This window comes from Vipera berus (genome assembly GCF_964194415.1).
Source record: "Vipera berus genome assembly, chromosome: 1".
NCBI classification, from domain to species: Eukaryota; Metazoa; Chordata; class Lepidosauria; order Squamata; family Viperidae; genus Vipera; species Vipera berus.
Genome location: NC_138202.1, coordinates 362757124 through 362780635, shown reverse-complemented (window position 1 = coordinate 362780635; position 23512 = coordinate 362757124). Strand labels below are relative to the sequence as shown.

Genomic DNA, 23512 nt, shown 5'->3' with positions numbered 1-23512 from the left:
CCAAGCCTCCGTGACTGGGGGGGGGGGGAGGACCAGCCTTTTGAAAGACTACCTGACACGAGGTTGAGGTTCCAGTCCAAGTGACGAGAGGCGAGGAGGAACCGGCTCTGCCAATCCAGCCCTCCACAAAGATGGCACACAGGCAGAATGTGCACCTGCCACCGCCTGGTTGGGCTCAGCAGGGCGCTCCTCTGGAAGGGAGGGGGCTCCTGACCAAGGGACAGGGAAAGCTCTTCTCAGCCAGCTTCCACCTACCTCAGCAACAGTGGGCAGACCCATGGGGCAGCTTCTTCATGCCCCAGGGACAGGATGCACGTCTGACCTGTTGACGGGGTGCTGAGCAGACTGGGAGGATCGGACCCTGCAGGACTACTGGGTGGGGGCCCGCTTTCTTCCCTCAAGAAAGCCGGAGGAGCCCCTTGCCCAATTCAGGAAGAGGGAATTCTTAGCTGGGCCAAGGGCTTAGGCCTCGGGGCTGCGTCCTGCCTGGCTCTCCTGGCCGCTGCATACAGAAGCTGCCCCGGAGGGCCAGCACAGACCCACTGACTTCGGTGTCACTCAGTCCTTCTCCCAAGCAAGCTGGCAGAGCCCCGGGATGCATTTAATCCCAGGCCGCTGTGGGGTTATGGTGGAGGAGAGCCTCACCTGGGACTGGGTAGGCACAGTGCACGTGCTGGGCTTGGGAGAAGGCTGCTCGAACCTTTCTCCAGCATCCCTTCTTGACCCCCTCTGCTCCACCCAGGCGCTGTAGAGGGGGTCCAGCTAGTGGGCCCTGAGGCTTGCACTTTGTTGCTTCCCTTTGCATCGGAGTTGCTGTTGGCCAGCAGTTGCCTCTGGATCTGCAAGAGGCTGCTTTCCCATCGCTTGCAGCTGTGTCAGGCATTAATGTGACAGCTGCAGCCAGTGGGCCAGAGCCCGCTGTAGACATGCCGCCCAGCCTCCTCACACTCTTGGCTTGACAGAACCTTTGGCAGGAGTGCCAGTTTAAATGCTGCACCATCTGGCCTTGTTGGCCCCTCAGTGGGCCCCAACTGGAGGGAAACGCCAATGAGGTGGCCATTCGCTTCCCTGTGCCCCCCTTTAGCTTGGCCTGGCTATGGACTTCATGCCTTCAGCCTGCCTCCTCGCCAAACCAGGGTTTGTTGTCTCACTGGCACTTGGCACAGAGTTCAAGGCCACTTGCTTCCCCTTGGCTCAGCATTTGTGGGAGATGCAGTGGCATCGTTGCTTTCTTCCACATGCCCTCTGTGAAGAACAAGCTGTGCTACGGCTTCACCTGACAGCTGACCTGGAAACTGCCAACCCTGGCACACGCTATTGGGCAATCCCAGCTCTCTTTCCCTGCATGCAAGGCTACAGTCGAGCCAAGAGGGAAGAAGTACCGTTCTGGGAGCCGGCTGCTTTGAGAAGCAGCGGGGCAGACGAGCGCCAGACCTCGGCTGGCACCCAGAAGGCAGCCACGAATAAGGTCCAAGGAAGATGTGGGCCACCGGTCCTCACTCAGTGTCCAACCCCAGAGCCTCTCCTGCCAAGGGTAGCCCACCGGCCTCCGAGGGGAGCACCTTGACCAAACTTTCTACCAGGTCAGCCTTCTGGCTGCTCAGAGTAAAAAACACAAAGGCCAGAGAGAGTGGAGTGTTTTTCTTTTGATGTTAGAGGCAAGACAGTGCAATGCGCCTGTGGCATCTTGGCCGCCCCCGCCATGGCTGCTGCAAGGGAACTGGTGCCATGCCCAGGAGGATTCCCGCCACCAGGGGGCGGCAGCTGCCGAGCCTAGCGTGAGGAGGCCAAACCTGCCCTCTGCAGAGCCAGAGAGGGGCTGGGGACGATGGATGGGCAGGAGCCGCTGAGCCTCAGGCCAGGTCATGATTTGGGGCGTCCGCCAGGCCCCTTAACGTTTGAGACTTTGGGGTCATTTTCTACTATGGCTCAAATGCCTGCATGGCCCTGTGCAAAGCTGCCCTTCTTCAGTCACGGCTCAAAAAGTCCAAAGGGGAGGGGGGAAGACACTGTGTGTTTTTCAAGCTGGTCCTCAAACTGCAGAGGGTGTGGGCCACGTTCCACCACCCCCCAGGACAGGTGCGAGACGTAGGCAGACCGGATTCTCTCCTTGCTCCTCCTCGGCCAGAGGCTGCGGAGGTTGGAGGGACCAGCAGGCTCCTGCAAGATGACCAGGGGAGTTGCTGGAAGCCCTCACCCCAGATGGGAGAGCAGGCAGATGGGGAGGGAGGCCGGAGTCTGTGCCCTGCACAGACACAAACCAAGCCGTTGTGTGTGTGTGTGGTAGAGGAGTGCCAGGAAGGGCTAGGTCACCCTAGCAGAAGCAGGGAGGGGTCCATTCCCTTTGCAAAGCAACCAAGACCCGTATCACGTTAGGCGTCTCTGAGGCCAGCACCAGAGACCGTGGGTAGGAGAGGCCACGGCAGGATGGTGTCACGGAAGAGGCATGGTGGTGTGGCTTTTGAATCCAAAGCAAGGCCCGTGAGATGGGAGCTGTGCTGGGGGGCCTGAGGGGCTTTACGGGGGAGCCACCCCAGCCAGTCCAAATGGCTTCTCTAGACAAAGGCCTCCTCGCTGGGCGTGCCGTTGATCTTGAGGAAGAGCTTGGCGTCTTCGTCCTTCTGCTGCTTCTCCCGTTCCAGGCGCCGCCTGTAGCAGATGAGGTAGAGGGGCAGGCAGAAGCCCAGCATGCTCACCCCCAAGAGCCCCACGTTGACCTGGCAGGAGAGAGGGTGAGGGCGGTGAGGACGAGGCGCAGCTCACTGTGCTTGAAGGGCCCCCTGCACTGCACTCCTCCCCTGGGCACCGTGGCCTCCGTGTGCCAAGCAGCCCTTAAGCCCCAACTGCCTGCTGACCCGGAGCACCAAGCGTGCTGCCGGCGGTGTCCCCTGGCCAGGCCAGGCCCAGCTCTTTCCTGAGGGAGCAGCCGCCATTGCCTGGGCTGCCCGGTTTCCACAGCTCTTTGCTACCCGAGGGCAGAGCTTGCTGGCTACACAGCCGCCCTCCCAGCCAGAAAATGGGCTGCCCGTGTGTTTTGCAGCTGTGGGGAGAAAGGAAGGTGGCATGAGGAAGCCCTGGTCCATCTGGATCTGGTTGGAAGGGACCTCAGAGGTCTTCTAGTCCAACCCCATGCCAAGGACGGGAATCCCTGGATCATCCTCCCCTTGCCTGCGATGGAAGCCAGTGAGTCCAGCTGCTTCAGAGCTCCCCCCTCCAGGACATTTCTCCTTTCCTAGACATTTGTGTTGCCCCCCTGAACTCCCTAAGCCCCGCCCCATCCTCAGCGTGCAGGTCTTGCCCGGGGGGGGGGGGAGAGAACGAGTGGGCTACAGCGGCTGCGAGGCCAGATCTGCACCGAAGGGCCCTGAGATGTTTTCCCCTGCTGGAGGCCAAAGACGGAGGCCGCTGCCAAGACAGCAGCCCTGCAGACGCCTGGAGCCGGCCTTCCCTTCCTCACGTGCCCAGCACTGACGAGGGCTGGATGGCTCCCAGCCAGTCCCCCCAAACCCTCCCCCCGCTGCACAAACAAAGCCCATGTGGTCCCTGGGAGCTGATCCAGGAGGCCTGCGACACCCAGACCGTGACCGGGAAGCCTCCTGGGGGCCCTGGCTTCAGCGCAAGGCCAAAGGGTCCAGACGTGGGGCAGGGGGTGCTACTGGCGGGCTTCCCTCCCGGGCAATGCCAGGCCACAGGAAGGACCCTTTTCTTGGCCCAAACACTCAAAGCCCCTCCCTTGGGGATGTGTCCTTTGGTGGGCTGGGCATGTACCTGCCCCCCCCCCTTGGAAAAGGTCCAAGCCCCCAGACTCGGCCTACTCTGCTGAGAGCCCCTGTCCAGGAAGTTCTGCCGCAGGCATGTACAGTCCTTTTGGGGGTGCAGACACCCCCTCTGAGCCCAAAGGCCCAGAACTGTCCGTAGGGGGGGTCCCTGCCAGGCACGACTTGTTCCTTGCCCTCTTCCCTTCTCTTGGGCACCTCACCTTGAGCAGCCACCACCCCCAGCCTAAGTGGCACCGCTTACCCAGAGGGGGTCTCCTTCCAGGGGGCCCATCATGGCCAGGAAAAGGGGCTGCTGCAGGAGAGCGAAGAGGGCGCTGACGAGAGACTGCAGCCCGGTCAAGCTGCCAAACTGCGTGGAGGGATACCTGGGGGGGAGGTACAAGTGACCCACGCACGTCTGCAGCTGCTGAGTATCGAGACCCTCCCTCTGCCCGTGTCCCTGGGTGTGGCTTTGTACGTGTGTGAGGTTGGGGAGAGCGACAGTGGGGTATCGGGGTCTCTCTGCAAAAAAGGAAGCGGCTGGGCCAGGGTCTGGGGCCCCTCCTGGCTTGCTCAAAGGCCTCGGCCTGGAAGCCTCCTCAAGGCCGGCCCTGCCCAGAGCAGCCCAGCCCTCCCCCCACTGCAAAGTGCTGAGTGCGGAAGGCTGGCCCGCGGAGCAGGAGCCTGGGAGGCAGGTGTGCCTGGCCTGGCCTCTCCCGGTTGAGCAACCCTCGGAGCTGCACCCAACGCCCTCGGTGACCCCACAGCCCGAAACCTCCTGTCCAAAACAACTCGCGGCTGAGTAGGGCAACAACATGTGAGTCAGCCCTGGCAAGCGCCAGACGCAGCTGCAACTGGATCCAGGGCCTGTCTGTGCGCGTGCCTCTCTCTCTCTCTCTCTCTCTCTCTCTCTCTCTCTGTGCGCGTGTGTCTGTGCATATCTCTGTGTGTTTGTGTTGTGTCCCTGTCTGTGTGTATGAGAGAGAGAATGACCGGCCATCCAGACTAAAGGAGCAGGAAATGCGAGGGGGGGAGCAGGGGGGAGAAGGCGAGACCTGGATCGGGCCCAGGGAAAGCTCTCCGGGGCAGGAGGCAGGTGGGCCCTGGGGGGGGAGGGGCCCCCTCAGCTTCTCTCAGCTGCCTTCCTTGGGCGCGGAGGGTTTGGGACAGCCGGGGATGAGGAAACTTTTCCTCCCCAGGTCAGGTAGCCTGGCCTGAGCTGACCTCGGCCTCCATCAGATAGCTGGGGAGGCAGGCGGGGGCGGGCACACCCGCTCTGGAGCAGCACCCAGAGGTGCCAGCCAATATCCGGAGACAAAGCCAGGCAGAGGAGGAGGATGTGACCCAGAAACGGGGTGACCCACTTTGCGACGGGCAGCTGAGGAGGGGTGCTGGACTTACACAGCAGCATAGAGGCCCCCGACGGCCGAATGAATGAAGCCTCTGACGATGGTGTGCAGGATGAAGGAAAGGATCTGCAAGAGAGAGCAGGGAGACCTCCTTCAGAGCCAGGAGCCCCCATAGGACCCCCGGCCCCTGCCCTCCTCCCTCTAAGCTTTTGAGTGGAGCCGAGACCCCCCACATGGCAGCGGAGGGGGTCCCCCAGGACAGGGCCAAGCCGGCCAGCCTTTTCCCCAAACATACCCCACAGGCCCAGATGCCCCCTCCACCCACGTCCTCCTCCTTCACCTGCAAAGACAAGTTGGGTATCAGGCAGGTGACCCCAAAGCCCACCAGCAGCACGTTGGTGAAAGCGAAAGCCCGGGTGGCATTGCAGATCTTCTGGATCCGGCGGTCCCGAGGTTTCTTCTTCTTCTCACCCCTGCAGATGGGAGGAAGGGTCACACACAGGCTGCCCCCCATCAAGCCCCCAGGGCCAAAGAGGGCTCCTTCCCTGCCTGCTGCTCCGGTGCCAGCCAGTGCCCAGTGACCCTTTCCCTACTTCCAAGGGCTCCGCTTTCCCAAGTAACCTCGGCCTTCTGCCAGAGGCTGCCAGTCCCTGACAAACAAGGCCCGCAATGACGGCACTGCGGTTCCTGGCCCAGTGACCCAGTTGCCTCACGGCCTCCCATCCGGGCAGGGCACTTCCCTGCGGCAGGTGGCACTCCTGCACCCCACGGCGTGAGCTGCCAAGGGCGTGTGGGAAGCGGCACCCCTTTCCTAAGCTTCGGAGGGGAAGGAATGCAGGTTGGGCACACAGCTGGCAGGGAGGCACCCTGAAGCTGCCCCTGCCCACTGGCCACGTACGGGGGGCTGGCATCTCCCTTGTCCTCCTCCTCAGGGCTGTCGTCGCACTCCTTCAGCTTCCAGTCCATGATGTAGCCGATCACCGGTGCCGTCAGGAGACAGAGCAGCTGCAAGACTCCGAAGACGGAGCTGTAAAGACCCACTGGAAGACAAGCGGACAGGCCCCATCGGGGACGAGGAACCCCCAACCAGAGCCCCCCCTTGCAGGAGGCCAAGCACGGGGCACCCAGCCTGTCCGGTCTCTGTTATGGGCCCCAGGGCAGAGCTGCGCAGCCCGGAGGACCCAGCAAGAGAGGGCATTGCCCCTGCCTGGCTGACGGCGACCCGAGCCGGCTCTGGATCCAGCCTGGAAGCAGGCAGAGCTGGGGCTGAGAAGGGGCTGGGGCCAGCCCCCCAGGCCACACCCCAGGGGCCTCCAAAAGCTCTGCTCCACAAGGTCCTGGGGGAGCCAGGCACAGCAGCAGGGGTCCCCCGTGGGCAGGCACCCCCTGGCCCTCTCCCACCACTCTCTCCTCCCTCCCGCCCTTGGGGAAAGCACCGGGGCCGATTCCTCTGCTTCAACAGATTCCAGGTTTAGCAGGCCCAAACTGGCTGTCGCTACGCAAGAGGCGCGCATGGTTTCACCCCGTTGTGCAAAAGACACGCTGGTGCTGGTGCTGCTGCTGCCGCCGCTCTTGGTGCAAACCGCTCCCTTCCTCCTGGCTCCCTTCCAGCAGCTATAAATAGGGGCCTGACGCAGAGTCTGTGGCCTTCTCCTTCTCCGTGTTGTTTTTCTGCTTTTCAGGGGGCAAACGGGCCCCTCTGACCCACTGGCTCAGGTTCCCCCGCCCCGTCCTTCCTCCCCCCAGTAGCAGCCAGATCCCCCAGGGAGCAGCAGTCTGTTGCCCAGGCTCCCAGCACCCTGCTTGTCATGGCAACACAGCTGGAAGGAGCACCACAACAGCCACAAGCGCCTGCCTGCCTGCCTGGCAAAACGGCCTCTGTTGTGTGGGGGGGGGACAAAGGGGGGGGCATCTGGTCCCCAGCAGGCAGCAAGGGGCCAACTGGGTGAGAGGGACCTTTGGGTCCTGCCCTCCTTGCCTTCTTTCAGACGTAAATGGCACCGAAACGTGCGGTGGCCGTCACAAAACCTTCCGTGCCCAAAAGGTGGGCATCTGTTCCCTTCTCTGACTGGTGCCCACCCCCCCACCAGCATGGCCACCAAGATGTCTGAGGGGAGAAGCCCAACATGGCTCAGGATTTGGGGTGTCTGCTGATTCAGTCCCAGCCTTGCTGGTTCGCAGAAGGGCCTGGCTGGAGCTATCAGCAGCCGGCTGTGGGCGCAGTTGAAGGACTAGCAGCCGGAAAGCAACTGCCAGCCTTGCGAGGTAGCCCAAATAGGAAGCAGACCCAGATGAATTAACGCATTTCTCCCCTGTTTATCCTCCAGAAAACCAGGGAAGGTCCCCTTCTGACGCGCTTCCCATGCTCCCCGCCCCCGCCCAAGCTGCCTCTGATCAGATGCTGCCGAGGCCACGGGGGGGGGGGCTCCTCCGCTCTTCCACGGCCACTCCCACAGGTCCCTGAGTGCCGGGGGCCAGCCAGATGGGTCTCCCGTGGGCAGGAGAGGGCCCCCACCTGTCTCCAGGTCGCCGTCCACCAGGAACTCCAGGATGTTGTTCATGGCGCCCATGTAGAAGATAAGCCGGAGCTGCGTGACACACATGGTGACCAGGCTGAGCAGCAGGATGGGGCTGAAGACGCTGTGCATGAAGGACGGGGAAGCTGGGGGGGGGGGGGAAGAAAGGAAAGATCCGTCAGGCTTTCCCCAGGAGACGCCACAAACAAAGCTGGCAGATCTGTGCGGTCAGTCGGCCGGCCACTTCTCCTGAGCCCAGAGGGCCAGTTTGGCCTCACTTTGGCCAGACAGGGACCCAGGGCCACCCCCCCAAAATGGCTGCCTGGTGAGATCAGGGCAAACCTGCCTGGCCCAAGACCTCAGGGTGGTGCAGGCCTCCTCCCACTTCAGCCAAGCCTCGGGCTGTGTCCTTTCAGGAGCCACTCCAGCCCTCTGTGAGGGGAATTTCACCCCAAAACTCTTTCTATCACCAGAAGGGAAATGTCTCCTTGCAGCCTTTCTTTCTTGGCTCACTGAGGGCAGGAAAGGCAGCTGCACAGAAGCAGACCCCTTGCCCTTCGGCCCCTGAGACCAGGCCAGGCCCACAGGGCCCAGGGTGCAGAGGGGCAGGCAGAGGGCCTCCCGAAGGAGTTCCGAGACGACCGTCTTCCAGAGGGGAGGGGGGGGCTAGCCAATGGAGAGACCCCTCTGCAGAAGCCACACTGCAGCAGGGGCCTGCCAAGCTGCCCACCCAACTGGCACGGCAGCAGCACCCAAAGTGCGCGAAGCCAGGCGGCAGATGGAGGGGTCAGCCACGGCCCCTGCACTTGCTCCTCACCTGCGCTGTCTGGCTCGCACTTCACCTCCAGATCCACTGTGGAGAAGCAGAGCTTGTTGCTGTCCTGCAGTGCCGGGGCCTCCTTGTTCCCCTTCATGGAGCTGCCCACACTGAGGCGGCGGCCGACCGTGGTCACCTGCTTGTAGAACTGCTTCCCGGTGATCTTGTGGTCAAAGCCCAGCCAGCTGAACTTGATCTTCACCCTGGTGGCGGAGAGGTCAGTCCTGCTGGCTCTTGGCCCCCAGACCGAAGGAGCTCCTGGGGACAAGGTGGGCACATCTGGCCTTGCCAGGGACCCTCCCTCTTAAGGGGCATCCCCAGCTGTGAAAGGCTGGGGAAGGCACTGCCTGAGGGGGGGTGATAATCGATGGCTGCAAGCCAGGCAGTTGCAGGCAGAGCAGCGGCCAGCATGGGAAAGCCAGCCCTGGCGTCCATTCACCAAGAGGGCCCAGCTGAAACAAGTTCCTGGGAGGCTGGGCAGAAGGGGGGGCTCCCTGGCACAACTCTGCCCATGTTCACCACTTGAAGTTTTGCAAAGCTCTGGAAGAACCGAGTGGCCCTCAGGTGGGCCGGCAACGCAGGGCCCCTTTCCCACCCAGCTGGCCCACACCTGCCCCCCTGCGAGCCACTCACGTGTAGTCCATGTCTTCAGGGCCTGGGAAGGGCTCCAGTGGCCAGTTGAAGAAGCAGTTGAAGAAGACGAGGCCCGCACAGCCGGCCCAAACCAGCAGGATGACAATGAAGGAGGCGCCCAGGTCGTAGATCACCTGGGGAGCAAAAGGACGCCCTGGGAAGCAGCGGCCGGCCTGGCTCCGTCTGAGGAGAGGTCGGCCCGAGGCCACGGGGGGGGATTTGTGGGAAGAGCTGGGCCCTTAGGGGTCAGCCCCTGTGGACCGTTTCTGCAGGCAAAGCGTCATGGCTCCAATGGGGCTGGGTGGTAAGCAGCCCCAAGGCGGGCCCTCCCCGTTGGGAATGTCATGGATAGATGTGCACATGGCGGCTGGATGTGGCTTTTGAGCTGGGTTAAAGTTCACTCTGGTGCAGCCCGGGAGGCCTGTGGGGAGCCCATGGAGGCCCCCCTGAAGCTCTTGAGGTAGGAGGAAAAAACGGCGCCTCAATTCCCCTCCCCCTCTCCAATGTGCTCCAACTGCCAGCCCAAGCACTGCAACACGACCCCCATGAAAACAAGGGGGCGGCACTTGGGTCAGCCGTCCTCGGAGAGGGCCTGCAGAACAGCTGCTAACCAAAATCCGTCCACGCAGCTGCCTTGCCCGTGCCAGGTGAAGTCGGCCGCCCAGCCTGCTAACCCTGGGCACTCCCCCAAACCCTCCCAGGAAGGCAGCCAAACACCCCCCCTCCCCGGGTCTGGCTGTGCCCAGGGCCAACTTCTGGGGCTGCAAGAACAGCTGTGTTTTCCATACAGCTTCCCTTTCCTGGAAATGCAACATGGCTTCCACAAAAGAGTACAGAGAAGAGCAACAAAGATGATTAGGAAACTGGAGAGTAAAACATATAAGGCCTCCTTTGACACTGGAATTGGGTATGTCTAGTCTAATGAAGGGTGAGGGGTGACATGACAGCAGTGCTCCAATATCTCAGGGGCTGCCCCAAAGAAGAGGGAGTCAAGCTGTTCTCCAAAGCAGGCAGGACAAGAAGCAACGGATGGAAACTAACCAAAGAGAGAAGCAACCTAGAACTAAGGAGAAACTTCCTGACAGAACAGTTAACCAGTGGAACAGCCTGCCTCCAGAAGCTGTGAATGCTCCAACACTTGAAGTTTGTAAGAAGAGACTGGCCAGCCACTTGTCTGAAATGGTATAGGGTTTCCTGCCTGAGCAGGGGGTTGGACTAGGTGACCTCCAAGGCCCCTTCCAACTTTATTATTATAAAACAGTGCAGAAATGGGTTGCCATTTGCTACACAACTTTCAGTAACCATGCAAAAAGGTGGTGTGTGTGTGTGTGTGTGTGTGTGTGTGTGTGCGCGCACGCATTAAATTCCATCAGGCATTTGGCTTGCTCTTGTCTAGGCGCCATCCTGTATTCCCTCCTGCAGCTTGGAGAGCTCAGGGTTGCCCAGATCTACGGCCAAGTGTGCTTTGCACAGCTTCATCTGGGGTGGCAGCTGCACCCATTCCTAGATTGGGGGGCCCTTTGGGGACTCTTGCCCTGGTCACCTAATAGCTTGACTACTGCAATGCGCTCTACAGGGAGCTGCCTTGAAGACTACTCAGAAGCTTGGTAGGTGAGCTGCGCTGGTTCCCAGTTTGCTTCTGGGCAGGACACAGTTACGACCTCGTGCAGAGAGCAGGGATGGCGACCTCGAGAGACAGGCCAGGTCGAGCAGGGGGAAAACGGGAGGCTGCTGGAGTCAGTCAGAGCTCCTCCTGCGGACAGCAGCCGCACCCTTCCTGAGGAGCTGGCTCTCTGCCAACCCAGTGGGGCCGAGACGGGTGACACGAGGCCCGTGGAATGAGCCCCCCCCCCCGAGATCTGGGTGGCTTCCACCCTGAGGGTCTCCTGTGAATCCTCGGGGGGGCTCTTCTCCCTTGGTGGGTGTCTGACCTGCTTTCTTCTCGGCCAGCCCCTTCCTCTTATGGGCTCCCGGCGAGCTTTATCACTGTGCTGGGAGCCAACTAGAGTCTGGCACCACCTCAGCTGGATAAAGTTGGGGACACTGGGGGAGTTGGGGACGTTTTGTAGTCACCGGGGGGGGTGTGTGGAATCGGGCTGCCATTCCCAGCCTGCACTGTCCCCCTCCCGCAGCCCCCCCTTACCTTGATCCCAGGGAACGTCACTGCCGAGGATGCATAAGAGCCAATCATGAGGGCAATGAAGGTGGAGCGAAGGTCCCCGAACATGTTGGGCAGCTGGGAAGGGAGGAAGGGAGGGAGGGAGGGTGGGAGGGAGGGAGGAAGGAAGGAAGGAAGGAAGGGAGGGAGGGAGAATAAGTGTGAGGGCAGAAAAGGCTGGCTAGAGGGAGGTTCTGCACAGTTGCCTGTTTACTCAAGAGCAAGAGGAGGGGAAGCCGTAGGGGGCAGGAGGGGTGATGGTGGTCCCTAGACCCACAATTTGGGAGGAAAGGGGGCAGGGGAGGGGGGGTGTCCCACCCGGACCCTCCACACCTTTGACAAGGCTGGACTGGAGGCCATGTGGAGGGGAGGCGGGGGCTGTTTGATCTGACCCAGCCTCCTCCTAAGCTCCCCAAGATGAGGCGCAACTGAGGGCAGAGCATGGGAGTTCACCTCAATGTCAGGCAACGGCACCCTCTGGGCCCTCGCTCAGCTCAGGCGGATGTGCACAGGGATTTAATTTTTAATTTAATTTAATTTAATTTAATAACATTTATATACCGCCCTTCTCCCTGAGGACTCAGGGCGGTTCACAGGGCAGAATAAAATAGCGAATACAAACATTAAAATAAGATTAAACAAATTGCCCTAGTTAAAAACAATATAAATACAACACTAAAAACCCCCAGAAAAGTTAAAAAACGAAAAATAAAATAACCCCAACACTCCCCCTCAGGCTAGGCCGGCTTGTACAAACAGAAATGTCTTGAGATCGCGACGAAAGGAGCGAAGATCGGGCGCCATCCGGAGCTCAACCGGTAGCTGATTCCACAGCTCCGGAGCGCCCACAGAGAAGGATCTCCCCCTGGGGGCCACCAATCGGCATTCTCTGATCGGTGGCACCCTGAGGAGGCCCTCTCTGTGGGAACGCACAGGGCGCAGGGAGCTTGATGCCGGCAGCAGATGTTCCCTGAGGTACTCCGGCCCCATGCCATGGAGTGCTTTAAATACCGTTACCAGTACCTTGAATCTCACCCGGAAGACAACTGGCAACCAATGCAGCTCACGGAGCAGAGGCGTAACGTGGGAGTATCGGGAGGCTCCCAACACCACTCTCGCGGCTGCATTCTGTACCAGTTGGAGCTTCCGAGTAGTCCTCAAGGGCAGCCCCATGTAGAGAGCGTTGCAGTAGTCCAGACGAGAGGACACGAGCGCATGAGTGACCGTGCATAAATCGTCCCGGCTAAGATAGGGCCGCAACTGACGCACCAGGCGAACCTGTGCGAAGGCCCCCCTAGTCACGGCTCCTATATGGTCTTCCAAAGTGAGCCGTGAATCTAGGAGGACCCCCAAGTTGCGAGCCCTATCTACGGGGGGTAATAGTTCACCCCCCATAACTAGAGGTGGAATGTCCGAATAAACCCGGGACGAAGGTATGCAAAGCCACTCAGTCTTGTCGGGGTTGAGTTGGAGTCTGTTCCTCCCCATCCAGACCCGAACCGCCTCCAGGCAACGGGACATCACGTTGAGGGCATCACTGGGGTGGTTTGGGGTCGAAAAGAAAAGTTGGGTATCATCAGCGTACTGATGATACCCAACTCCAAAGCCACGAATGATCTCACCCAGCGGCTTCATGTAGATGTTGAACAGGAGAGGCGAGAGGACCGACCCCTGAGGAACTCCACAAATGAGAGACCTCGCGGTCGACCTCTGCCCCCCTGCCAACACCGACTGCGAACGTCCCAAGAGATAGGAGGAGAACCACTGTAAAACTGTGCCTCCCACTCCCAATCCCCTGAGACGCCGCAGCAAGATACCATGGTCGATGGTATCGAAAGCCGCCGAGAGGTCTAATAGGACTAGGACAGAGGAATGCCCCCTGTCCCGAGCCCTCCAGAGATCATTCACCAGCGCGACCAATGCCGTCTCCGTGCTGTACCCGGGCCTGAAACCCGATTGGTACGGGTCTAGATAATCCGCTTCATCCAGGACCAAAGGGAGCTGATGCGCCACCACACTCTCAACAACCTTCGCAAGAAAGCGAAGGTTGGAGACAGGACGAAAGTTGTTCAATACAGCCGGGTCCAGGACAGGCTTCTTGAGGAGAGGCCTCACCACCGCCTCCTTCAAGACGGCGGGGAAGATACCCTCACTCAAAGAGGCCGATATAACTGCCTGGAACCAGCTGCGTGTCCTCTCCCGGGCTGCATAAACCAGCCAGGAAGGGCACGGGTCCAGTAAACATGTGGTGGCGCTCAGCCTCCCCATGATCCTGTCCACTTCCTCCGGAGTTACAGAATCAAACTCCTCCCAGATGGTATCGACAAGACCACCCGTGTCCTGATCGTCAGACTCTGCCCAGTCAGAGTCCAAACCGGTCCGAATCCGAGCGATTTTGTCCGACAGATGTTGGTTAAACTCCTCGGCACGTCCCTGCAAGGGATCCTCCCTCACCTCCTGATTTAGGAGGGAGCGAGTCACCCTAAACAGGGCGGCCGGGCGATTATCTGCGGACGCAATAAGGGTGGCGAAGTGGTTAGACCTCGCCTCCCTAATTGCAGCGAGATAAGACCTAATATAGGCTCTTAGTCGCAATCGGTCGGGTTCAGATCGGGTGGACCTCCAACCGCTCTCTAGGCCCCGTCTCCGACGCTTCATCTCCCGGAGCTCCGCAGAAAACCATGGAGCCCGACGGGATCTGCACCGGGTCAGGGGCCGCAAGGGTACAACTCGGTCAAGGGCCTCAGTGGCCGTCCTTTCCCAGGCCTCCACTAGGGTCTCGGCCGAGCTGTGAGTGAGGGAGGCAGGTGGGGACCCCAGCGCCGCCTGGAACCTTTGGGGATCCATTAAGCGTCTGGGGCGGTACCATTTGAGTGGTTCCAAACACCCACGGCGGGGGGTGGCAAAACGGAAGACCAGCCGCAGGAGATGATGATCGGTCCATGACAGGGGCATAATAATTGGAGAGCCCCCACCAAGATCATCTAACCACCGTCCAGACAAGAAAACAAGGTCAAGGGTGTGGCCTCCTTCATGAGTCGGTCCCGTAATTACTTGCGTCAGGTCCATGGCCGCCATGGAAGCCATGAACTCCCGAGCTAACTCAGATGATCCTCCCAGCGATGGTAGGTTGAAGTCCCCCAAAACTATAAGTTTCGGGAACTCAACCACCAGCCCCGAGAGGACATCAAGCAGCTCAGGCAGGGCTGCTGCTGCGTGACTAGGCGAAAGGTACACCAGCAGCAAGCCCAACTGCGCACCAGGGCCGCATCTCAAAAAGAGAGACTCACACCCGACTGTCTGGGGAACGGTGGCCTCCCGCGGACACAAGGTCTCCCTCACAACAACAGCCACTCCCCCACCCCTACCCTGAGCCCGAGGCCGGTGCAGCACCCGGAAACCTGGTGGGCAAAGATCAACCAGAGGAACACCGCCCTCTGGGCCCAACCAGGTCTCCGAGATGCAAGCCAGGTCAGCCTGCTCACCCTCGACCAAGTCTCGAACGAGAGGAGCCTGGATGCCGAGAGGCCCGGCCCAGGCCGCGCCCATCACAGCAGGCACTTCCTCCCTTTCCTAGGGTCCTCAGGAAGGGTACAGAGCCCCCGTCTGGAAAGGGAGCCCCCCAAAAACCCCTCCAGCAGGGGTGCTGTGGGGGCAGACACACCAACCTGGGTGCCCCGTGCAAGGGGGCAGAACAGCTGGCCCTGCCCACCAGGGAAGTTGGCACTTACCGTGAGAGACGTGAAGGTCATGCACATCCCGCCAAAGCCGTTCAGTGACAGGGAGATGAAGATCAGCACCGACAACGCTGGGACAGAAGGAGAAAGCGCTTGAACGCCACCCAGTGCCCGCCAGCCCAGGGGCCCAGGGTGGGCATGCAGGAGACCTACCCATCCCCCATCCCCCCACTGGGCAAGGCTCCCCGGCTCCCCCCCGGCCTCTCCTCCCCAGAGTGCCCTGGGCCACACTCACAGTTCGGGTTGCTGGCCCCGTAGGCGATCATCACGCAGGAGACAGCAAAGCAGGCGCTGCAAAGGGAGGCCCATCAGCCCCTCAGGTCAGACCCCCAGGCCCCTCCCCATATCCGGGATCCTCAAACCCACAGCAGGCCTGCCCTTGCCCACCGTGCCCTGCCTTTGAAAGGCTCCGCTCGACCGAGGCTCTGAGCCAGGGCCCAAGAGATGCAGCCTCCCCTGCCCAGGAAGAGCAGAGCCTTCTCTCCATGCTCCCTTCCCCTCCCCGGGAACCTCGTGCCAGCATTCCCCCCCCCCGAGTTTAGGGGGGATTCTCTGCCCCCCCCAACAGTGTGCAGAATGGGGCTAGGAAGCAGGGGTTTCTCCAAGGAAGCCTGAATGGGCCAAGAACCCCCGATGGGGGACAAAGCTAAAGCCCACCTCCTCCCAGCCATGCTGACCTCTGGCCCTGGGCCCAGGAGACATCAGCAGCAGCCCCCCCCCCCCCAAAGCCGGGTGGATCTCCCTCCCTTGCCCATGGATCAAGTGGCTCTCCCTCCCTCGCAGGCTCCTCTCGGCACCCCTCCCCGTCCCGAGGGAAGAGCCTGCTCTGCTGCTGGGAGGGGAGGGAAGCTGCCCTTTCCCCGCTGGTGCTGCGGCGGCTGTGCTTCGGCCCGAGAACTGCCTACCTGCCCAGCAGCCTCAGCTTGCGCGGACCATATTTGTCCATGACGATGCCCAGGGGCAAGGTGATGGCGCTCAGCAGGAAGGAGCCGACGGTGAAGGCCAGATTCAGCATCTCATCCTGCTCCTTGCAGATCAGCCAGCCATTCATGCGGGCCACTTCTGGCTCTGGGGCTGCCGTCCCGTTCCCGGGCACCCCCGTCGAGTTCTCTGTGGGGGGAGGGGAAAGGGGCACTGCAGGAGGCTTGACCTCCCCACCCACGCCAGCTCTGCCCGGCACAGGAGGGGCTGTCCTTGGACTGCAGGCATCTCCTCGTCAATCGGACATCTTTAAGTTTTAAAAGATTGGTTCGATTTTAAACAAGGGAGCCTTGTATGTTTCCTAGCAAAGACTTCACCTTTATTTCAAAGAGACCCAGACGGGCCCAGAAGGTTTCCCGGGGTGGGGGGGGTCCACTCTACCCCAAAGGCTCCTGCCTAGAGAAAAGGCCCGGGTGAGCTGCCAGGGGAGATGCTAGAGCCGGGAGGTGTGCAAGGCCTCCCTGCTAGGCACGGAAGAGTGACCCCCCCCTTTCTCAACCTTCGGGTTGAAGAGCCTGGGGACCCCTCGCCCTCGGGTGCCATGGAGGAAGAGGGCAAGGCCTGCCCAGGGCTCCTGTTCTTTAATTATCCCAGCTGACCAATCCACACTGGTTTACAACATCAATTTGAACAATGCACCCATCGATTTAAGAGAATAAAAACAGGCAATAAATAATGATAAAACCATAAACCATGTTATCGGAACAGCCATCGTGTGTGAGTAATATAAACCTCCATTAAGAAGGGGAGGCTGATTGATAGAAATGGGTTTTAAGTTCAACCCTGCAAAATTGGGTACATGATGTCCTTGCAAGTGGTGGAAAGTCCCTGCAGTGGTGCTCCCACCCAGAAGAAACCTCCCCGCCCCCCCCCCGCTCCCCCCCCCCGATTCCAGCTGAGGCTCCTCCCTGCCGGGGGCACCTCCAAGAGGCCCTCGGCAGTGGAGCAGGGCTGCAAGGCTTCCAGCATCTCCAACTCTCTGGCGGACAGCCGAGGTGCCCCCAAGCTGGGAGGGGCAGCAGCCTGCCCAAGAGACCCCACCAGGCCCCCGGGGACAGGGCAACGCCAGGAGACCAAGGCCAAGGGGGCCCGTTTCCAATGGTCATGCCAGGAAGGGCTTTCAAGCTGGGAGAAGCAGGGAGCGGCAGGGGCTCCGGGGTTCAAAGTAGGGCCAGGGAGCTATGCCTCTTCGTGCAGAGAGGCCGAAAGCCAGACTGGACCCCAGACCGAAGGGCAGACCTACTTCCGAGGAAGGGCCAGGGAGGAGGAGAGCCATTTTGTGTGAAGGAGGGCTGGACCCAGGTTCTGGAATGTGTGGGCCCCGTCCAAAGCCCTTGCCAACATCCTACGGTCCTGCCTTTCTGCCAAGCCAAGATCTCAACCGGGCTCAGATTTCAGCTGGTTTTGCAAAGGGACTTGAGCAACTGCACGTCTGTGGCACAACCACTTCCTCTGGTGTGGCTGCTGCCCTTTCCAGGGATGAGGACAGTCCCAGCGAGGCAAGAGTCCAGCCGTGGGGAGAGCCGGTTGCAGAGGGAAAAGCTGTGGACACTTTGGGAGGAAGCGGGTGAGTCGTCTTGGGGCTCAAGAGAGCACCCCCAGATGCACGTTCAGCCGCAAAGACCCAGCCTCAGAAATGACCTCTGCTTCTATCAGGAGAGCCGTGGGTGCACGAGGGGCCTCTGACTGCCCCGAGAGCTGGAAGGGAACGCAGGGAACAGGGCGAAGGGCCAAGGAGATCCGTCAGCAGGAGCTCATATCTGCAGGAAGCCGGTCAGAGGTGCTGCCCTGCAGGAGCAGGCTGGGCTGCCCCACAAGCGGCCCCAGCACCAGAGGGAAGGGAGAGGGCGGGGGGCATCCCGCTGGCGGTGGGAGGCAGCCGGGGGCAAGTAAGGGCCAGAAAGCTGAGTCCTCAGCCCCCCCCGGCTTCAGAGGGGCCAAGTGAGGCAGCCAGCCGGGCACCTGGCAGAGGGGGCTTCACTCAACAGCTGAAAGAGGATGGGGCCAGAGGCACAGAGCACCCCACCCACCCTCCAGGGAGATCGACATTCTCCCCAAAGCAAGGATGGGGGCACTTGCCTCCCCCCCCGGCCAGCCCTGGCCTCCCAAGAGGGAAGTGCTGGGCAACCCTGGGGCACTAGTCCAGTTGGGCAGCGGTTCAGCCTTCAGCAGCTTCCGTGGTTACCCCTTGCCTGCCATCCGCCACAGGAGGCCTCAAGCCGGATACAGCCGGTTGATGCTGGATGCTCCCCCCCCCCCGCCCGCAACCGTGAGACCACTTTCACAGGTGGCTCAGGAGAAACATTAACTAGCCTGCCAGAGGCACGGAAGAGGCAGGCAAAGCTGCGGGGGGGGGGGGAGAGAGAGCAGCAGAGAAGCCAGGCGAAGGTATAGTTGCAGTTGCTGAACCCAGGAGCCCATAGGGGAGGTGGGCAGGTAGCCCTGGGCAGTGGGGGGGCACACCTATGTTGGGGTCTGGCAAGACGGAGGCCTCTTCACAGGTTCCTGCTCCCACCACCTGCCAAATTGCCCCCTCCTCACCCTTGGTTTTAAACCCCAGCAGCCGCTTTACCACAAACAGGGCTGTTTGTGGTGAAAACACAGCTGGGCTGGCAGAGGCACGAGTCTCTGGCTGCCCTTGAGGCGCTTCGGCCTGCCGAGGAAAGCATAGAGGGTGGTGCCCTGCGCTGGAGACCTGGGGGCTTTGGGGCAACGTGGGGCCAGACCCACAGCCACCCCGGTCAGCCTCCAAAGTGCGGCTGGCCCTGAGATACCAGAAGAGGTTATGTGGCTCTGGCTCCCTTCTTCTGAGGCACTGGAGAGGAGGGGCAGCCCCATTGCCCAGGGAGGGCTCATTGCCCCCCCACACCGCGACACCAGCCTTAGGGCAGAAGCCCTCCCCCCTCCCGCACCACCATAGGGTCCCCCCAGAGGCAGGGCTGATCCAAACCATCCTGGAAACGGCTTCACATGCACATCTGGAGTGATTCATGGGTGGTGCCCTTGGCCGTGCCCCTCCTTTGGCCCAGCATCCCTCCGGGGCCTACGGAGCATGGCCTGCTCGCACAGAGGGGGGCAGCTGGGACAGGGACAGGGTCCAGGGCCTGGCCTCTGCAGAAAAGGCCTTAAGGCAGTTCGTGAAGACCGAGCGGGGCCAGGCGCAAGGCGCTGCCCGAGGGTCACCTGAGGAGGGAGGTTAAAGCGAGGGGAGCCCCTGAACCACGTCGGGCCACGGGCCGCCCACAGCATTGGTTGCCCAGCGACAGGGACACCCCCAGTCACCGGGCTCCTCGGGCACAAGAGCCACAGGCAGGCCATGTCTTAGGGCTGAGCCCCCCCAAAGGGGCTCCCTTGAGCTGTGGCTGTCCCCCCCCATACAAGATGGCTGCCCCCAGGCGAGGTCAGGTCCGCGGAGACCAGCAACACTGCAGAAATGGACTAGCTTTCACCAGCCCAGAAAGGAAGGGGGGGAGCCGGCAGGGGCCCCCCCCACGGCACTGCCCCCCAGGGCCTTCATCCGCTTGCCCCCTCCAGCGGGAACTGGCTGTCATGGCCGGTAGCTGCAAGGACCCTGAGCGGATGTGGGGAGGCAAGTCAGCACTTCAGCCGGAAAACGCCAGCTCAACAGGCAGGGCTGCTGCTGAGTCGGAGTGGAGCAAAGTTTTTGCAAGGAGGCCCTGATCCGGCTGCAGCCGGCCACAGGACACACCCTGCTCTCTCTCTCTCTTTCACACACACACACACACACACACACACACACACACACACAGAGAGAGAGAGAAACCCCCTCCCCGGTGCCCCTCCTGTTGGGAAGAGCAGGGCCAGCAAAGTGCCCCGGAGAAGCAGGGACCCCACCCGACGTTCGGCTGGCCCTGGTCAGGTTCCTGCCAGGCAGCATGTCTGGAGAGCCCCCAGCCGAGGAGGAGGAGGAGGAGGAGGAGGAGACCTCTCCGGCTAAGGCTCCCCCCACACCACAAGAGGGGGGGAGGGGGGAGGCTGTTTTGCTTCTCAGCAACAGAAGGAGTTCCTCAGAAAGACCAGAGGACAAGCCTCAGTCGGTGGGGAGAGCCCCGCCACAGACAGGGGGTGCTGAGGAGAAGCAGACCCCCCTCCCCCCAGCTGCAGGAGACACATCACAGGGAGCAGCCCCCTCCCTGGACTGACTCAGGGCTGCTCCAGAGAGCAAGGAAGGAGTCCCTCTTCCCCTTGCAAGAGACGGCAGCCCAGCTCCCGGATCCCTTCTGAAAGCTCAGCTGCTCGCTCTGGACAGGCCCAAGAAAAGAGGGGGGGGAATCACTCCGGTTTGGCGCTTGGGTGGCCCTGACTGGGGGCTAAGCCGAGCCACGGGGTCAGTGGAGTTTCCCTGGGTTAAACTGCGGAATACGCAACGGCCCAGGGATGGCTGCAGGGCGGCCAGAGCTGGTACTGAGGGCACCTGTCTTTGACTCTCACCTCTGGGTCTTCCTTCCCCCACCCTGCCGATGCTGCAGAGCCCCTTCCGGGGCCGAGTCCCCACCCACCCTCTCCTGCCAGCCTAGAATCAGCTGGTTCTGCGGGATCTTATCGTTTTCCTTCTTGGATAAAATCTCTGCCACAGCAGCTTTTTATCAAGGTCTCAGCCTGTTCAGACCCTGTAAAAGATTGACCGGGGTCCAAAGGGCAAGGCTGAGGGGGGGGCAAGGAGGAATGGAGACAGAGGCAAGAGCTCCCCCCCCAAACCTTGCCCAGTGTGGCTGATATCTTTGGAACAGATTGCAAAGACTTCCAAGAAGGAAAAAGGTTTACGGGGAGGGGTCCGAAGGTTGTCCTGGCCCCTTCCAGTCCAAAAGCCAAGTAGCCAGGCTAACCTAGAGGCGGCCTAGACAGTGGCGGGCAGGAACAGGAGGCGGCTCCAGCCCCTCTCCAAAAAGCTGGGGGCTCCTGGGGGTCGGAAGAGATGCCCCTCCTCACAGACCCCCTCCCCCACGAGGCAGCCAGATTGCCCAGGGGGGAGGGGGGGCGGACTTGCCCAGGAGAGCCCTGGTGGAGCCCACGTGGCAAACACCTGCTCGGGAGGGCCGGCCTGCGAAGGGGCTGCTTACCTGGGAGGGGGCACAGGTAGGAGTAGAAGCCCTCCGACTTGAGCATGATCAGGAGGGATCCCCAGCCCAGGAGAACGGCGGAAAAGAAGAGGTTCTCCACGACGGCCGTGCAAGCCATCCACCAGCGGCGCCGGTGGGCCGTGGCAAGAGTGGGAGCCATGATGGTGGGCGCAGCAGGTGAGGGGGCTCTTCTTCACCAGGAGGGTCTTCTGATCTGTTGGCACACAATTTTTTTTTCCTTTGGGGCTCTCTTTCTTTCTTTCCAATGACTGCTGCCTCTTCCCAGCACCCTCACCCCCATTCCTCCCCAAACGTTCTCGCAGCTTAAGAAGAATGAAAGAAGCCGTAGGGCAGAAAAGGAACTCGGAGGTCACCTAGCCGCTCCTGCAAATCCCCCAGATGGTCATCCAGCTTCTGCTTAAGTGCTTCCAGCAAAGCAGAGTCCAGCCAGGCCCATTCTTGGGCAACTCTGCTAGAAAATTCATCCTGGTGCCCACTCTCCTGCCGTGCCAGCTAACCCCCCCCCCCCCGCCGTTTCTTCTCAAGAGCCCCAAAATGTTCACGCTCAGAGGGGATTGATGGGGGAAGAGAGTGGCCAGCAGCTGAGGGCCGATCCAGGCAGCAGAAGGTCCCTGCAAGGGGATCTTTCAAGGGGGTAGGTAATCCAGAGGGTGCTGGGAGGAGGGCAGCTCAGCCGGCAGAGACTGGATCGAGCAGCAGCAACATTAAGGGTCCAAACTCTTGATTTACTTTATCGGGACTTCTCCAAAGCACTGGATAAACTTATCAGCCTTGGGATAAGAGGATGAGGTCAGCATGATAGGTCAGTAATGTGGCTCAACCAGAGGAAGGGGGGCAAAGTGCCCAGACAGCAGAGGGAAGTCAGAATGGGGGCTTAGGTGGGCTTAGGTGGGGCCAGGTCGTTCAAGAGAGCAAAATAAGAGAGTGACTCAGGGGGCAAAGAGAGATGCCCCTGGGCAGAGCACCCCCAAAGTGCCCCTAGATCTACTCCTGGGGAGGGGGGTCTGGGCAGGGTGGGGGTGGGAAATGCCCCAATGGGCTGGGCTGTCCTGCTCCTTCTCTTCACAGCTAGCAGCAGCTTTGGGGAAAAGGGGATAAGAGTTACGGGGAAGTCTGGGAATGGGTGAAGCACCCCTCAACTGCCCGCCTGGACCGACCGCTTAGGAGAAAAGCAGAAGTGTGTGTGTGGGGGGGGGACAGAGAGGGACCCGAAACAGGGAAGCAGGAAAGGAACCAAGAGTCCCTGATGCGAACCCCCGGCTCGAGGCCCCTGGGCAGCTTGAGCTGTGACACTGCAAAGGCCCCTGGCCCTGCGACCACCTCATGAGGGGCCCCAGAGCCCGGACAACGGGCAGAACAAGGGGAGCTCTGGCGGGGGAGGAAGGCAGAAGGAGAAGGAAGGCCCCCGTCCTGTGACTGGTTGATCAGAATAGATCAACCCACCCTCCCTATTTAGAGGCCTTGAACCGAAGCACCCAACGTCTGGAATCCTTGGAGTGGGGGCGCAGGGGGCTTCATGAAGACCACCTGGCATGGAAGTGGGCTAGCAAGGACCCGGCCCCACTTCAACAGGTGATCTCCTACTGGGGGGGAGGGCTGGGACACCGCGCTGAGGCTCTCGCCAAAGACCCGGCCCTTGGGGGGCGGAGGGGGGCTCTCTAAACCAACACATACATGGGGGGGAGTCACCCGCTTTGGATGTCTGCTTGCCCCCGGGGTAGGGGGTGGAGGATAAGAGCCCGAAGTTCGGGGGGGGTTTCTCTCTGAGCCTATTCCTCCCACATGGGGCGCAAGGGGCAGACGGGCGCGGCAACGGGGGAAACGGGAGTCCCGGAGGCCGGCTGGGAAACGCGGAGGGAGCAGAGGCCCTGCAGAGATCCGTCCTTCCCCGCGGAGGGAAGCCAAGCGACTCCCCCCACGCCCCCCCCCAGCGCGCCCCAGCCGGGCCGGCGGCCGCCCCGTGCGCTCACCCGGCTGCCCAGCTGGATCCGGCCGGCGTTGCACGGCTGCGGACGCGGCGGCGACGCTTCTGTTGCTCCGTGCCCGGCGCAGCGCCGCGTCTTTTATACCGCGAGCCTGGAAGGGGGAGCGAGGCGGCGCTGATTGGCCCCGGCGCCTTGCCAGCCGCAGCGTCTCGGCCAATCGGACTGCGCGCCGCCAAGCCAAGCCGGCTAGGTGGGCGAGCGGGCGTCGAGCGGGCTTTCCTGCCGAGAGAGGCGCGCGCGGTGGCGGGGGGGCCGGGGGTCGGCTGCGGCTCTCCTTCCCGCTGGAGCCCGCGGAACGGCCGGCCACGCGTAGCTCCCTCGGCGACCCTCCCGTTTTCGCGCTCTCAGCAGGCCGGCGTCGCTTAGTTTCGCCGGGCGTAACTCTTGAGTTCCAGCCTCGATGCTCGCTCCTGATCCTGGCCGGCGCTGGCTGGAGAGGCCGGCCCTCGGCTGGGAGGCCTCTGCTTTGGAGGCCG

General features: G+C 61.5%; 1 protein-coding gene across 1 annotated transcript; it reads right to left on the bottom strand.

The window, feature by feature from the left end:
• Positions 1 to 1418: 1418 nt before the first annotated feature.
• On the bottom strand, positions 1419 to 23140 carry SLC43A2 (solute carrier family 43 member 2). The gene is made up of 14 exons (XM_081318885.1): positions 23022 to 23140; positions 21031 to 21244; positions 15874 to 16078; positions 15204 to 15259; positions 14963 to 15039; positions 11217 to 11309; positions 9074 to 9207; positions 8441 to 8643; positions 7623 to 7769; positions 6006 to 6147; positions 5448 to 5580; positions 5160 to 5233; positions 4021 to 4144; positions 1419 to 2717 (listed from the first exon to the last, which is right to left on the bottom strand). Exons 2-14 carry the CDS (start codon positions 21188 to 21190, stop codon positions 2556 to 2558), a joined length of 1710 nt encoding a protein of 569 aa, XP_081175011.1. The 5' UTR covers positions 21191 to 21244; positions 23022 to 23140; the 3' UTR covers positions 1419 to 2555.
• Positions 23141 to 23512: the final 372 nt, after the last annotated feature.